Source organism: Clupea harengus, chromosome 23 (assembly GCF_900700415.2).
Source record: "Clupea harengus chromosome 23, Ch_v2.0.2, whole genome shotgun sequence".
Classification (NCBI taxonomy): Eukaryota; Metazoa; Chordata; class Actinopteri; order Clupeiformes; family Clupeidae; genus Clupea; species Clupea harengus.
Window position 1 is genome coordinate 9434914 of NC_045174.1, and position 17458 is coordinate 9452371.

General features: G+C 41.9%; 1 protein-coding gene and 1 non-coding gene across 6 annotated transcripts; one reads left to right on the forward strand and one right to left on the reverse strand.

The window, feature by feature from the left end:
• Positions 1–77: 77 nt before the first annotated feature.
• Positions 78–12664, reverse strand: l3mbtl2 (L3MBTL histone methyl-lysine binding protein 2). 5 transcript variants are annotated; one of them, XM_042703169.1, is made up of 18 exons: positions 11905–12664; positions 10728–11129; positions 10478–10643; positions 10103–10236; positions 9264–9384; positions 8580–8659; positions 8193–8310; positions 7830–7964; positions 7344–7432; positions 6977–7226; positions 6517–6581; positions 6196–6300; positions 5788–5935; positions 5409–5491; positions 5047–5281; positions 4228–4284; positions 1052–1201; positions 78–622 (listed from the first exon to the last, which is right to left on the reverse strand). In XM_042703169.1, exons 2-18 carry the CDS (start codon positions 11100–11102, stop codon positions 483–485), a joined length of 2451 nt encoding a protein of 816 aa, XP_042559103.1. In that variant the 5' UTR covers positions 11103–11129; positions 11905–12664; the 3' UTR covers positions 78–482. The 5 variants fall into 5 exon arrangements, with proteins under 5 accessions (XP_042559103.1, XP_042559102.1, XP_042559101.1 ...); XM_042703168.1 differs by having other exon boundaries at positions 4186–4284; positions 8580–8656; positions 9273–9384; positions 11905–12663; XM_042703167.1 differs by having other exon boundaries at positions 4186–4284; positions 9273–9384; positions 11905–12663.
• trnaq-cug lies at positions 12211–12282 on the forward strand. Its single transcript has one exon. It is a non-coding gene; the product is annotated as a tRNA-Gln (tRNA).
• Positions 12665–17458: the final 4794 nt, after the last annotated feature.

Sequence of the window (17458 nt, forward strand, 5' to 3'; positions counted from 1 at the left end):
ACAGCATTGCAATGGCAACATTTTGAAGATAATTACCAACAACAGTGTGACAAAACTCAAACCTTTCAAAAGCATTACAAAGTTCCACATAGTTCACTTTAATGTGATTTATCATCTAGCCAACTGTAAAAGTGATGTAACTGAGGTTCCAACTAAAATAACAAATGCTCTATTACAACCGGTGGACTCTGACAGCTGTATTTTAAGAACACTGTGAATGTGAAGGCAACAGCCTACAAACACAATAGGCAGGACTCATTTGAACAGTTGGAATGGGTGAATGTGAGCTCAGACAACCACTAGGTAAGGATGATGTCCATCATTTTGGTTTTGTTCTTCACAGTCTGCCCAAAAGTCACATAGTGGGCATCATCAAAACGAGCACTGCACATCTGCCTTGAAGTGCCTGAATACAGGCAACACAGGGAATGAGTTTTTTCATAGTCTTGAGTGCGTCAATATGCAGTTCTGGTCAATGAGGATCAGACCTCTTCCTTTGTCACGCCTTCTTCCTGCTTGACAACCACTGGTAGCTCTGGGGTGTCTGTCTCAGTGCCTGATGGGTAACAGCTGATGGGGGTCTCAGTTTCCATCTCCTCCACTTTCACCTGCACGGCAATTACTGTTGCGGTAGCAGGTGTAACAAAAGAGAACGTACATTAGAGAAAATTAACAAAAGAAAAATCACTGACAAATACATACCTGCGCAACGTGCAACCCAAGTGGTCGTACCAAGGCAAAATTCAGAGCTGTCAAAACTCTGGCAGAATTCTCAGAGCTAAAACTTTTATGCAGCAAGTATTTATATTGGGAGAAAGTAAACCGTATTAAGCATCGGAGAGTACTGTATCGAACAAGTATAGCAAACAAGTATTTATATTTGGAGGAAGTAAACCCTATCAAGTATCGGAGAGTACTGTATCGAACAAGTATTTATATTTGGAGGAAGTAAACCCTATGAAGTATCGGAGAGTACTGTATCAAACAAGTAAAGTGAACAAGTATACTGTATCGAACAAGTATATATATGAGTAAGTCGAATCACACATACTCTCCTCCTTTGGCTCCTCCTCTGGTTCGGTCTTCAGTTGCATGACCTGGTCGATGGCCACCTGACTGTCTGAGGAAGGCGCCTCGTCCTGCGCTTGGGGCTGTTTGGGCGGTGTGGTGGAGCTACTTTTCCTCTTCACCATTCTTTTCCCTGAAACAGATGACAGAATGTTAAGAAAGGAACTCCAACAACCAACCATTTTCCATTTTACCACAGCTGGGCAAACTAATTTGGGAACGCATTTATCATGTGTATGCTTGACAATTGGATTTCAACATGCATATATGTAAGTGAACAGAGAAAAGACTCTTCTGAGGGTGATTTGGAGGGGATAAAGTCGAAAGTATAGGTATGCTATAGTATAGAAAGTACAGTATGTTGAAGCACTGGCTCAGGGTCAAGACAAAAACAATCTCGCTATTTATTCATTTAGCAGACGTTTTTTTTATCCAAAACGGCGTACAGTACAGATGCACATTTTCATTAGTATGTTTGCTTCCCGGGAATAAAACTACTGGAGACCTGCTGATAAGTTTAATTAGGAATCCACAAAGAACCCTATTGTGTTTGTTTCTTATGATTATGATTCTTCTTTGTCTTCCGCAGAATACGACAGGCAGCAAAAACCATAGGTCACACACGCTGGTGCATCTTCATACGCTAGTGAATTACGATTTTCATTGTGGGGGGGGGGGGGGGGATAATAAGCACCTTTATGTTTTCTCAAAAAATGTTTTCCTCTGATTCGTTGAAAGCTCAGGAATTCCAATATCAATAATAAGAGATAAGCATCCACTGCTGTTGTATGTTTTATACATTATGAGAATAAACAGTTGCCCTCGTCAGCTTCCATGCCTGGGAGAGTATTGGCCTACCATACTGGAACCAGGTCACCAACAGGCAAGAGAAAACATCAGCCTATGTTAATAGTTAAGTTCTCTATCTATTTTACATATTGTATATCATATTTGACATAGCACAAAGTAGAGCAGGGGTCTTCAACCTTTTTCAGCCCAAGGACCCTTTGGCTGAGAGAGACACTGAGCAGGGACCACCACCCCCGCCGCCCCAAATTTGGGCCTCATATTCATATAATTTATTTGGAATTAAGTGTCAGTCACACACACTCCCACACACTCTCCTACACATGTTTGAACAGAATTACAAATCATCTGTGACACACAACTCATCTCAATTTATTCTGTTTATTATTGAAATTTTTTCTCCCTTACAGTTAGCCGTCACTCTGTATTCAATTAGGGAGGGACAAAGAATTGAGTAGCTTGAGAAGCTTAAGTATGGATGAAATATCTCATACCTAGTGAGAGATCTGACGTTTGAGAATTCATCATTCATGTCTTTGGCAACAACATTCTCCCTATGAAGCATGCAGTGCGTCATATATGGCTCTTGCACCGTCTGTGCACATCGCGACACATTTTGGCCAGGGTATATCATGTTCACGGAAAAAATTGTCAATCACTTTGAAAATCTCTGAACTTTTTTACCTCCAGGCAGCTGCTTACAGAATCGAAAATTCCTTCTGCATCTCATTTTGGTCGACAAATCGCAAAAAAGCTAAAAGCTGAGCGTCGTTTGACACATCGGTGGATTCATCTAATTGTAGTGCAAAATAATCTGCCTTCGGGAGTTTTGCGACTAGTAGTGCCCTCACAACAGCTGCCAATTAATCAATAGGGCGGGCATTAGGATGCTTTTCAGTTTTTTTTTTACGTACTCATCCTTCCCAAACATTGTTTTGCACATATCACTAGCTGTTGGCAATATTAAACTTTCCACAATTATGTATCGCTGTTTGGTCTGAGCGACACGTAATGCAACTTGATAAGAGGCTTTTAAAGCTAGCTCGCACACTTTGGCTGATTGTCTCACCAAGGTCTGCTGGCCCTCAAGATTTTAAACGGGAAATATTAAATGTTTTTTTTCTTTCAAGTGAGCATGGGTTGTCTTTGAGTGTCGTTGCAGCTTTGATGGTTTCATAGTGTCGTTTGATAGCACGGAAGAGCAAACCACGCACACTGCTAATTCTTCACCATCGGTCTCTTTGTAAGTGAAGGCAAACTTCAGATAATTCTCTGAATATTTACGTGTCTTCTCCCGTTAACGCTTTTGGCTGTTCATGTAGGCATCCTCTGAAGGTAGATCATCTGAACCGCCATCAGTGGTGTCTGACGAGGAGCATTTGTTCCGAGAAATTACAAAACGATCAATTATTTCAAATTGTATGGTTATGGCAAGTAGCTAACGTCTTTTGGCACCAGATAGCGGACCCCCGGTTGAAGACCTCTGAAGTAGAGTAAAGGCGGACTCCACAAGAAGTGCAAGTGAAGTATTTAGGACACGTTTTTGTTTATTTTCCACCACGTAAGTAGTTGTATCCAAACTATTTAAATATTTTTAAATATAAAACAACATTTATGGCCATCGGTTGAGAAATTACCAAGTTAGAGTGCTTTGTAGCCCGAAATAACTGCAGCTTCCCATTGGTTTGCCCGTCAGTTTTGCCCTGACCAACATGGCGGACGTGTTTTATGTCTATGGGGTTACCAGAGCCTGTCTGCCATCAACCCAAACCCAGTAATGGCGTGGATTCAATTGGTAGGTCTCTTAATGAACTACAGCAGGGGGGGGGGGGGGGGGGCACAGGTTGAGGGCGAAAAAAACTTAACTGATTGATTGAAATTGAAAATGTTTAAGATTATGTTCAAGATTAAAGCATCGGTTTTGAACGGGTGGATGGATGGATGGATGGAGGGATAAATAAATAGATTGATTGAGATAGATAGATAGATAGATATATAGACAGACAGACAGACAGACATATAGTTCAGACAGTCATGTAGTGTTAGCTGAGTGACAATCAGACTGTACTGTCACTGAAGCACCTGAAGTCATATAGTCTGAAAGAGTCTTAATGCCTCGGACTTCATTGCCTATTATACCGTGTGGGTGTGATAGGATTTCAACTTACAAGCACAGTGTTCCTTGAAATATACAGAAATATAAATGAGTGATTTTCAAGACAGATAACAATGCTAAAATTATTACACATATGGAATATTAAGAACCATTACCCAATCCCATTGAACTCAAGTAGGCTGATATGAACTCACTTTCGATGCCGTCAGGCTGCCTATTGCTCAGCGCAGACTTACTCTTTTTTCCTGAGTACGGTCTGTTAGTCTTCTTGCGTTCTTGTCCCAGCAAGGGTTCTGCGAAAAGACCATACACACCCTCATGATCCATTACCAATGTCTGCAGATGCAGTTATTCAAATAACATCATCTACTGCCACATCCATCATCATTTTTCATTTATTTTACCCCTGTAACAATGCAAATACATAAATGGAAATTATAGCAACCGAAACAAATAAAGACTAGACCTAAGGCTAGATTATAATAGTAGAGGCAAGTTTGGATAAAATGCTAATTTTGTCATGGTTTTAAACATTTGGGTCACCAAAAAATATGTTGACTACCAATATTGAGGCTCACTCAATTGCCCATGTGGCTGGTGGGCAAAATCCCTTAGAAAAAGTCATCAAAAAGAACGATCTGAGGATGTGAGTGGTTTCACATATACCGGGGCAAGAAACAGACCCAGCCAAATGTTTCACAAACTCACGTGTTCTGTTACTCTTTTAAATTATTACACTTAAGGCTGTCTTCACAATGATGAGTTGTAGTCCACTCTTTTGGTCACAAGAATGCCCATGCTCTTTTATCTCCAGGAAACATGCCTTGCTGCAGTAGGTGTGTGTGCTTAAAAGGACTACACGACACCATCATAACTGTTCCTGTTACTCTTACCTAAACCCAACACAATGTGCACCTGATGGACTGACTGTTTTGCGAGATGACTGACAACATGATACTTGATAGGTACAAGCACTTGTAACAAGTATATGTCTAAACAGGGGAAACCACAAGAAATCCAACTATATGATGCCACTGTCTTCGTCCTCCGCATACCTTGACTGACAGGCGCCTGAAGCTGGTAACCATGGAGCTTGCACCAGCCGACCGGGTAGATATCTGGAGACTCGCAGTCCACCCACTGGTCGAACTCCGACTCCCAACCGTCGAAGTGCAGCAGCAGCAGGCGGCCCACGCAGCGCTGCACTGTGGCCACGCACACCAGCCGCGGCTCCATCAGGTCCACAGCCTCCAGCTTCATGCCACGGATGAAGCCGTGGCCCACCTCATCCTGAAGACAGATCGATACACATGCACATGAAAACCTGATTAACTCTCACACCTCTCCCATTTTCTAGCATTCAGAGAGATGCTGGAAAAACACACGTTTCTCACTGAGGAGTTCTCAAAGCACTCACAGTGTTGAAAAGCCTTTTGGGTGCAGCTACAGCACCCGATTCTTCCAGATATTTTACCCAACTGAAAGTTGCAAGTTGGTGACCTGTTGGACATCAGAAGAATAACAAATACCTAATAATGACACTTCTTCTGATTTATAACATGTCTAATCAGTTTATCACTGTGTATTTTATTCTCTTATATGAAAACACACCTCAACTTACAGGCTTATCTTCAAAAAATTAAGGAAAAACACACACACTCAAACACACAATGAGTTAAAGGCAATGATTTGTTACAACCCTGAAGTCCGTTAAGTTTGCTGTTGTTTTGGACATTTTGCCCAGCTAAACCAAAGGGTGCTTGACGTCATATGACAATGAGAGAGATTGGGTTTACCGGGAGGGAGGGTGAGGGGAATATCATTCTTATCACAGTATCCTGTGGGCAAGACGGCATGCGAGCTGGCATGGTAACAGAACCAATCGGAGCCATCTCCAATCTCAACACCATCAATGCCCACCATGATGTAGCCATCCAGAAGTACCTACAATATGCAAAGAGCAGGATGAGAATTACACAGTTAATCACAAACATTTTCAGGGTCCAAAGGAATTTGCTTTACAATATTGTGTTGAACCGCATAGGAACTACACTAAAACCAGATCAGACTGGCTAGTATCTGATGCCAAAATGTGTATTGCAGACCTTTTGTAAATGGATTACTATGCAGAAATGAATCCTACTTCCTGGAAGCCAAATACCATGACAGAAAAACTATTTATGACTGAAGGAGGGGTGAACAACCTTGCGCACAGTTGCTACACAGATGTTCCCAAGATTCAGTGGGTCAATGGCCTCCAGCTTCATCCCCTCCTCGAAAAACCCACCTTCCATGAACACCGTCCTGGACTGAGACACACATGCAGTCAGTATAATTTCAGTGGTATCACTAGTAATTAGTATCACAGTCAGCATCACAAAGTAATACACAAAGCATACTTTGATAGAGTATACAAAATCGATGGTATAATTCATGTGTCAACGAGATTTAAAAGATCACAAAACTTACGCAGTAACACATGAACCTGTTTCATCCTAACACCCACAGGCAAAAATCTCTCTCACCTTCTTGAATAAGCTCGGGAAACTTTCAGAAAACTTGCATAGTGCTGGCGACTGCTCAGGATATTCTATTACAAACAAACGAAATTACAAAAGTCAAACAAAAGCACTGCATATTTGAATGTTTACAATCCTGACAAATCGCGTATAACAAACCATTGACGAGGCACAGACTTCATGACTCTGCCACCGCTCACATCCATTATGAGTATCAAATAACGAACGACTCTATGATAACAGCTCTACTCATAACTACTCCATCTCAATTATAGTGCACCAATGGCACAAAGAACTCCATCCGAAGGCCAAACACCATCACACCTTGATTATGGTCAAAAACTATTAAATACAAATAATATAATACTTTAAATAATAATCACTTCTAAGAAGATGAACAAATAGACATGTATGAGTATGCAGAAGCAGAACATCTTAACTGTATTCACCTAACTCCTCTATTTACCTGCATCCTTGATGAGGTGGCCGACACTGTGGGACCAGCCTACCGGGTGCACCAGAGGGCTGTATATGTGGCACCAGAAATCAGCGTACTCCTGGTCTTTGGCCACCTGGCCGCCCTCCACGTACAGGAGCCGCAGTCGACCCCCGATCACCGTGTCCACCATCGCCAGCCTTGTCCGGCTCACCAGCGCCCGGTCCACCACCTCCACACGCATGCCTTGACGAAAGGGGCATCGCATCGCATCCGCCAACTGATCCAAGATCAGGGGAGGGGGATGTGGAGAAAAGGCAGACAGTTGAAAAAGACAACATGGAGCTTTGACACTCAGTAAAAGCATTAATAGGAGGTGTACAGTTGTCACTCTCACCGTGATGTGAAAGTCCACAGGCAGTGTGTGGGTTCCCACCAGATTCTTCATCAAATAGGTCTTCCAGTCTTCCAGCTGCTGATGCATGGCTGTCAGGAGGGAGGAGTCAAAGCCCCACCAAACATTAGACCCTGGAACTGCACTGTCCTGGTTGTCACCAGCAGAACATGCCTCATTCCTCATTTATTATTATTATTATTATTATTATTATTATTATTATTCAAACTGCATTCCAAAATAGATATTAGATTACAACTGGAATACCAGTAGATCTGTTGTGTATTTAGCAACTATATTTTGTTTATGCAATCATAATACTACTGTGAACAAATAGGGAAGAAAAAGAGAGCTGTAAACTAGTCCAGGCTGGATGTGATCAACAGAGATAGTTGGACAAAAGTCAGGCAAGTCTGAGACTTTGCTAAACAAGCGTGGACTCTGCCAACTGCTGTTGGGGAATGCTGGCTTGTGATGTCACTGACTCACTGAGTGGGGGCACCAGTAGCTTGCTGTTTACAGCGCACCAGCCGATGGGGTGGATGTCAGCACTGCCCAGATTACACCAGAAATCATGGCTGCTGTCCTCTTCAAAGCCCTCAAAGCGAAGCTTAACATCATAACCTAGTCAGAAATACAAAAACACCAACACAACCAATTGGTCAAAAGCTTTTTTTTTTTTTTACTCTCAGTGCACGACACAACCATGAAATGTTTTTAACCACACAGCTGACCGGGTGAAATGCTTCAATGACAGACTAAACCACACAAAACCACCTGAGAGGTAACATGAGCAGTCTCACATCAATAACAATCAGTGCCAATGGCCAGTGGGCAACATCACAGTCTTACCTGCTAGTTTAAGAACAGTGGCGATCCAATAGACCTTGCTGTGTAAAGTTGCCTTGTTATTGACTATCTCCACTTTGATGCCCTTTCTGATGTCGTCCCACTTGTCTGTGAGGGGAACCTGTTGACAACAGGAATCTGAACTCAAGTTTTCATGTTTGTGCGTGTTGACCAACACACCAAACAATCGGTCATTCAAAGAATATAAGAAAAACTCAAAAGCTTTAATTGACATCATCCACCCACACCCACCACCAATAATCCACTATGAGAACCCAACAGAGACTTCTGGGGGGCAAACCCAGATGGGAATACAAAAGGCCAGAACCAAACTTGATCATAGAATAGGACTAAAGAAACATCACTTAATGTTTAATGGAAGAGCCTTACGTGTCTGAAGGAGGACACTGATGCTGCAGGGCTGTTGTGTTTGTCCAGATAACCACCCCAATCAAAACTACCTGTTGCTACTGGGGAAGGTGGAGAAGCAGAGATGCGTGTTAGGAACATGTTTCAATACCCACAATAGTAATGATCATTACATTTTCCGAAAATTCTGTGCATCTGGAGTGTCTAGTTTCGGTTTCTTATAATATTTCTATTTTTTCTGAACCCAAAAAAGTGCTAGAGTGCTAGAGCCAAAACTGATCATGGACAAGAAAAAGCTGATCAAAACTCTCAGTTTCCAGAATTTTCCACACTTCATTCCAGCAATTACTGGAGGCAAGACATACAGGCTTAATCCAGGAAAGGCAGTCAAGCCCACACACCACAGACTACACACACTTTTTTTATCTCTCCGCTATGCTTAGAAGTTGGAGCCATGGACACACTTTGGCTTGTCTCAATCGTGTACTCTACAGCATCAGGAATCTACAGTAAAACCAGCGTCATTTACTTCTCTAGGAATTGAACATGAATTTGATTTGGAGTCTGATTGGACTCTTCACAAACCCTGGTCACCTATGCAAGAATTTGTGGAATTGAATGCGCTTCTTATCATGGACCTTACAGCTTGCGAGTGTATGTACGTATGTGAGTGGGGTTGTGGGCACAAGTGAAGAAAAAGGACACCTTTCTCACCATCTTCCCGAATAGCTGGAGTATCCTGTGGGGGTAACAGAGTTTGTGGGAGGTGGCCACCTGTAAAACCAGTCTTGTTCAGCACTGTAGCGTTCCTTGAGGGTGGCTTTCCCTGTACATACACAAATAAACACACAGACAAATCCCCTCCATCATTGGCCAGTTTCTTAAAGAGCTCATCAGCGGCTTCGCTCAGAGCTATTCGATTCAAGAAGAATTGTGGTCTTGGAGCAAAGCGACAAACACAACCCAGAATATCTCTCGTGGATCGGCTCAGTTATTAATAGTAGCCAACAAACCTTTTTCAAAGGGTACAACCATTACGTCTGAAGACTTCAACAGTCAACTCAACAGAATTTTTATGGTGCACTTGAAGTGAAGGTCAAAGTTTTTCATGTACCGCAATAGATTTAACGCCACTGTGAACACTCCATGCAGGTGGCGTGTTCTGTGCTCACGATTTAGCAAATGGCACATTTGGAATATTATAAGCTGGAATAAAAGCTGATCTATGTGTGTTTTGGCTTGGTGATTAGTTATGCGGTGCTTACAAAACTGTGAAGTGATAATCCATCCTTCTCTGCTCCAAACCATGGACAAATGCAGGTTAATAACAATAAAAGTGATTTTTACTTTGAAAACTTCCAATGGTTCACTGTCTAAAACTCAGTTTGATCACACCCACATTGGATAAACACTAATTTGCCAAGAACGGGATACAGACAGAAAAGGGGGTTATGATAGAAGGAAAAATAGAGAAGTACAAATGGGAAAGAAAGAGGTAAAGGTAGAGAGAGTGTGGGTATATATGAGAAAGAGACACAATTTACCTGTAGCCGAGCCAGAATGGAGGCCTTCCTAGAGTTGGAAGAAAAGGACCGTGAGCAGGAGACACTGCAGAATCGCTTGGTACTGGAGTAGAAGTTGCCTTTGGTGCCAGTGATCCCACACATCTCACAGACAGCTGAGGGAAAGGGTAGGTAGGGAGTGAGGAGGTAGTAGTTGTGACAGGAAAATAACAAACAAAAGTGCTGTCAGTGGCTAGTGGAAGAATTAAAAATAAAAGCTGAGTAATTCAAAACTAACAGAATGAAAGGAGGATTTTACAAACTTCATCTTCCAAATTGTTGAAGGTCCACTGACACACAAGTAATTAGTGGTGAAGCACATCTGGATGCACTTTTAATTTTTCCCTTTCTTCTCACCTGGAAGATCTTTTTCTCTTTCATCAAATGGCTCCATTTCCTCCTCTCCCTCCATGGGTTCTTCTTCATCTTCATCGTCGTCGTCGTCCTCTTCTTCTTCCTCCTCCTCCTCCGTCTCATCATAATCTGAACTCCCAAAAACAGGAGCCCATTTAAGCCCATCATCCTGTAAGAGAGGGAGATTAAACCATAATACATATTTCTTCATTTATTTTTTCATGAAACCAGTCTCTCTGCTGCTGTTACACACCGTGCCAGCGTCTCTTGGTTCAATGCAGAGACCCTGCCTCTTTCCTTTGGGGGTGCACACTGGGCAGCAGGAACCATGGCCCCCACAGGCTCTACACGGGGGGCGGATGAAAACAGTCGGGACGGCCCCTTCCTTCAGCTTCAAGCCTTTGTTTCCCATTGTCTTGTTGACGGCGTTGGATCTGGGTTCGAAGCACTCCTTACCAAAGTGCTCGTTGCACAGATGGGAAAAGGGTTTAGCAAACCAGTTGCTGCGGGTCCTCTGGACCTGCTTCTGCCATTTGTTAAAGTCCTCAGGTTCTTTGGGGAAGCGGAAGAGTGTCACATTCTGATCGTAGGACTTCCCACAGCCATACGCACAACAGCGGTTTGGCATGTTCTCCGCCTAGTCTGATACTGGATGCTAAAGGGACAAAAAAAAATTAGTTTGCTAGGAATATCCTTGTGTTAAAGGTGGTAGCCGTTTCACAGTCTAAGAGAATGGTTCAGTATGGAAAATGAAATGCATGAGATTACAATGTAAGAAATATGAATTTCTTCAGAGGATAGTGAGCTTTAACTCAAAGCAATCTAATGTTCATTTAATGTTGGTGAATGAATGTTATGGGGAAGCACAATGCACCCCACCCCGTTCTTGAAATACTGTATTTAGATTATGAATAGCTCTACTGAACAGCAAATACAACAACATGTCCTTGTGTTTCCCTAAAACAACATTGTCTGCTACCTTGCTGTGTGCTTAGAAGAGTCCATTACGTTTTTCTTTATTGATTTGCTTCGTGAAAAGACTTTTAAAAAGACAGTGGGATAAAAAGAGACTGGTAGTAACGTTAGACGATTCAGCAGTGCTCATTGTCATTATTTCCATGTACAACCCACAACAGCTGCATTAGCTACAATTACTTCGTAGAGTGCCACCCAACAGAAAAATGGCCTTTACACGAGAGGACCAAGTCGTCCAACAGAAAGAGGCTTAACTGCCCTTACATGAGAAGTCCATGCACTCGAACAACCCCAACAGTCTTCTATAGTGTTTTTTTCTCAAGATAAAGACAATTCGTCCATGTTGGGCTATGTTTAGCCTTCGGGTTACTCTGACACAATATGGCAAATCTATACAAAATTAAATGTTTTAACGACAAATAGAACAGGCTGGAAAAACATCCAAAAAGACTCACCTGATGCTCCACTCGAAAATCTTCCAATTTCTTCTTCGACTGAATTGTGGACACACAAGATCGTAACCTAAATGGCTCATCATCGCCACCCAGTGTATACTGATCAGCTGTAGGCCCACCACCATGATAACAACATGTTGTGGCCTTCTTCCTGCAAAATAGACTGTACTGTCCTGACTAGCTGACTTTAGTCCATTTCCTCAATAAAAACACATTACTACAGGCTAATACCTAGATATTTCTCAGGCGACTTACTATTACTATTACTTTTACAAATTGTGACGAGACCTTGGCGTAGTCTACAGAGGTTCTATGGTGTAATGGTTAGCACTCTGGACTCTGAATCCAGCGATCCGAGTTCAAATCTCGGTAGAACCTAGCTTTTAAGCGTGATATATCGTCACCGCCCGCTTCGCTCAAGTCCACGGCTTCTTCCCCGACCTATCACACACATCCATGCCTTAATAATGTGTCGACTAGTCAGTCGTTGGCGGAGGGTAATATAGCTTGGTGAATTAGCAAATTTACGTTCATAGTAGGGATGTTGTAAGAAGACATAATCTACAGGGCAAGGGTACAGGAACACTACACCTGCACACAACACACCGACTCTAATCACAAACAGAAAGTACACGCTGACATTAACACAAAAGGGAGTACGAATGCATTCAAAATTCGAACATTAATCACAAAATAAACTTCAAAAGAGAACACACAAAATTATGGGAACTACACACAATCAGGAAACGCAACCGGAACACACAACCCCACTTGCACGCTACTGCAGGTACAGTGCTGTGCAGTGAGTAAATCCAGGGTTGCTTTTGACGCTTTTGACATGAGATGCATGCTTGTATGTCCTGTCTGACGCTGGCATGGGAAAAATCATTAACTTCAATGTATCTCACGCAAAAAAAAATACACTTGTTTTGATCACTCGCCGATTCTCACAGCAAGTCAGCAACTCTGCAAACCTCACTCCCTGACACCTTAACCCTTCAGCAGGTACCATGACCATAATTTAGAATGTTGTAGAATTAACGTTCTAAAGAATATCTGTGTTCACAGAATATAACAAAGATTTTTTAAATCTTAGATACATTGTTGATGGACACATTATTTTACTAGGATGTTCAAAACTGCTGAAGGGTAAAAAAAAAAAAAAATGTAGCCTCCTTATTAGCACGCCCGCCTCCCACACCAGAGGTTGAGAGCTCGAGTCTGATGCGGGACTGTGCTAATCCACACAACGCAGGTTACATTGGTGCCACGACCCGGAATTGTAGGAGGTTTAGTAGGAGGGTGAGTAATCAAAACCGAAATCGGTCAAGTATTGAATTAGAACGCTTTACAATGGAATCCTATGGAGCCAGCATGCATATTAAAGTGAACCACTTGTTTTAGCCACTGACAGGTTCGTAAATGTTATTAAAAGGTTAAAAGAGTTTGACATCATGGAAAGGATCCCTACAGAGATACACCTGCATCTGTCTACCTCAAAAACTGTGAAGAAACTGTAGAAAATGACTGTCCGTACAGTCAGTGTGTACCATCCTCTTCTTCTGGTCTCTGACTACCCCACTCAGTGGCTGTAGTTGATTATGGAAGGGAGGCACTCTCCTTTGAGTGCCCACTCCAGCATGGACATATGTATGTCTATGCACTCCAGCACCACACCATAGGCCATTGACTACAGGCACAGAATGGGGTGCTATGTCAGTGACTATTTTAGTGATCTTACTCAAATCTTGCACCGGCTTTTTTATGTTTTTGTAAGTAACGTAGTAAAAATTTGCAAGTAAGGATGATTTAAAAACCTGAGGTAAATTCATCCAAGACAATACACTAAAGTACACAAAGGCATTTTAGTTATACGCAGGAAAATAAGTTAAATTCCTTCTGCTATTGGTTGGAGACCTCCCACAAGTACTCATATCCAAGAACCTAGCCTATGTATTATGTCAACAGGGTGCACTACAACCATCATATCTATACTCTACATACAGTACAATATGCGTTGTCTGCAGCCCACTACTGCAAAACACGACAACATGACTTCCCAACCAAAGCAGCAGGATACAACATCCTCCATTGGCCTTGCTTTGTCTGAGAAGCCGTTGCTACTCGTCTAGATTCCTTCTCTTGCTCACGGACAAAGCTGGTTACGATCTGCCTCCTCCCTGACAATGTAGCCTTACCCCATGCTTTCCAACTGTCACCAGGCCCAAACCCTGCTCTTCCACTCTGTACCTGCCCAATGTTATCCCTATGCTATAATATACCTTGACTGCTGTATCCTTAAACTGTGACAAAGCCATTTCCAGGCTGGTCTTGGCACATGGCACAGACAGTTTCACAGGCAAGAAGGTCTCATCAATAGCAATGATAGTCTTAACAATGAATTATCTAAGCTCTTCAGCCTGTCCTCGGTCACTCAGCATGAAATTGTACCACCTGCCTAAACTATTCACTGGTTTCTCTACAATAGAAGCCATCACCTCACCATCAATCACCAGTTTTCCCTGATAAATTCACTCCTACATTAGCTAAGTTTCCTTGCCCATTTCAGAATATTGTTCAATTTAGCTGAAAACAGCTGACAGGAACATGGAGCAGATGTCGTCATGCCATCCATATAAGCTAAAATGGGAGGTAACCCGTTGCTGTTCTGCCACCTCTCACCAGCCACAACCCATTTAGATGCCCCTATTATTAGAGACCAGGTACAGTTGTAAGGTTTTGCTTTTGTAATCTTTTTTTGTGTTGTTGCAAAAAATCAGCTTTAGTGACACAGTGATTTTAACATATGTATGCAACATACATCTTTCGTTTCTATAGTATAGCCTGCAAGGGGCTTTGCTCTTCCATGTGTGTATGTGGGTGAGACAGCTCCCACCATGCCTTGCGAACGAGGAACTGGTGTTCGGTAATTCAGCATTCTTGGAATAATGTGATTTTACCTTCCCATTTGTGTCTGGTGTTATTGTGAGTAACTCTTATCATGTCGTCCACGTTTTATTGTTGTTTGATGCCTTAGTTTAGCTCTGTTTTATGTTAACGTATCTGTCAACCGTCAGTGTAAATGTTGTGTCAGAGTATAAGACCTGCCACCTGTGTCCTAGTTATCTGTGCATCCAGTGGCCTGTAAATGGTAATTTTGGAGTCAAGCAATGATTGGGGTACAGGAACTACAGTTGAACCTGAGATGTCTATACTAGGCTGCATTCTTCAGGACCATCTTGCAATACTCTGTACATGACTACTCTAAACATATCTGTCTTACATATTTTCAATTAACATTTAAGATCAATGAATACCTTGAGGGCAGTTGCAATGAATTGAGGACAAACAGGTCCTTGACATTTGTAACAGTGTCCTATTGTAACATGTCAGTTTTGAGGGGTAAAGTTACATTTATGACATTTTTAAAATGTTTTAAGGCAAGTGGCAAAAAAGTGGGCCGTTTGTCTCTACCTCACCAGTGGACTGCCCAGAAACCAATGAACCAACCTATCCACCAGTTACTCTGGCAATGGTTGTGGCTGAGGCACTTGCAGAATACTTGAGGCCATGAATTAACCTAAGCTAACACTGAGATATGTGAACTCTTGTCGAGCATTTCTTGAGGTGTATCGCTTGTTTTCTCTGGTAGTGGCATGTGTCTACCCCATCATGAGTATGGAGTGGGGTAGGTGTGGGACGCCAGACACCACTGTTGAGCCTTCTAGGGGTGTCGTGGGCCTAGTTCATTGAAACACTAATGAAGGAAGGTGCCTGCTTGAAAACCCCAGTGAATGCTCTCAAAGACAGCTTTGCTGTTGTTGTATCGTGCTGCTTTGGTTGGGCGGTCATGTTGTTGTGTTTAGCAGTAGTGGGCTACAGACAACGCATGTTGTACTGTGAAAAGCAGCCTTGTACAACGCATGTTGTACTGTGACCTTTACGGATCCCGGATACAACAGGCGGCATATGTTGTGGCTGTCACCAGCCAGTTGTGTGTTGTTGTATCCTGCTGCTCAGGATCTATGGTTGGGCATTTGTTATATTGGTTAGGTTAGGTTGTTGTGTACTTGCATGTGACAGTGAGAGGACTGACCGTTGTGGGAAGTCCTCATCCAATAGTACAAGGAATTTAACATCTTTTCCTGTGTATAACTAAAAATCTTTGTCTTTCTTCTTTGTCAGCTTGACCAAATGGTTGGTATTTACATAATTATTATTATATCAAGTATCATTATAGACATGTGACAAGTGACAATATAGATATCTCAAAAGCTTTAACACAATGTTCTAGCTTTAATGACCACTATGAATTTTATAATAGAAAGGAGACCATGAAAGAAATTAAAGATATTTTGCAACACATCCTTCACAGAACTGGCCCTAACTAGGGCAGAAAGAGAAGTGTGAGGCCCCAGTGCACAACTGTGCAGGAGGATAACATCAGAAACAGATGCCTTACAGGTCCTCAGCTAGCAGCTTTGTTTAATAGTGCCTAGAGTACACCAGTCTTATCTTCATCAGTGAAGAGGAATTCTGGCTGAGTTTCAAAGAGAAAGCCATATCTCAGACAGGCAAATGAAAACATGGATACAAGAAAACGGATACTGGGTGGAAGATGTTATGGACAGAGAAATCTAAGTTGAGGTGTTCAGATCACAGAGAAGACTTTGCGAGGCACAAAACAAGTGAGAAGATGCTGGAGGAGTACTTGACACCATCTTTCAAGTGTGGTTGAGGAAATGTGGTACTCTGGGGGTCTTTAATGCTGGTAAAGTCTGTACAGACTAAAAATAACCTTTAAAGCAGCAATACGGAGTTCGTAGACGTGTATAACACGATTCATATAACTTAATTGTGGGGAAAGGCTTAGATGGACAATGTATTCATCAACACCAAAGACAGCATATTCACTGTACAGGCAACAGATGTAACACTGCCTTATATCTATTATCCTCCTGTTACCCACAAATAAACTGAGGGCCATGTTATTCATATGAAATTTCTGACTGAACAAGATACTCATGCATAGGGAATGTTATGATATGTTATGTTTATGTTAATCAGAGTTATAAAGAAGATAAATCATAATGTGTTATACGTGATTAAGAAAAATGTGTTAGTACTAAAGACAATTATATAAGGACAATTATTTGATTTAAGATCTTTTTTTGCAGTAATTTTTTACATTTGTACTGTAATATTGACTATGACCACCTGTCACTGTAGTGGAATGTACTAAAATCCCACAACCATTCACACAAGGCCAGCGGAATAGGAATGCCTTTGCAAAGTAAGTAAAGATGTGAAAAATCCACTCCTCCTTGTCATGAGGCTTCAGTCTGTGTAGACAAGTCTCTGACTGATTGAATACAGCATACCATGTGAAAGCTATTCTCTAATAGATTTCACCTGTGAAATCCACTTGATACAAGACCACGTCCATATAACTGTTTCTATTTTTCACTGAGAGGGTATGAGAACTAATGTCTTTCTATAAATACATTTCTTTCAGAAAAAAACTAAAACAAAATTCTACTTGCTACATTCAGGA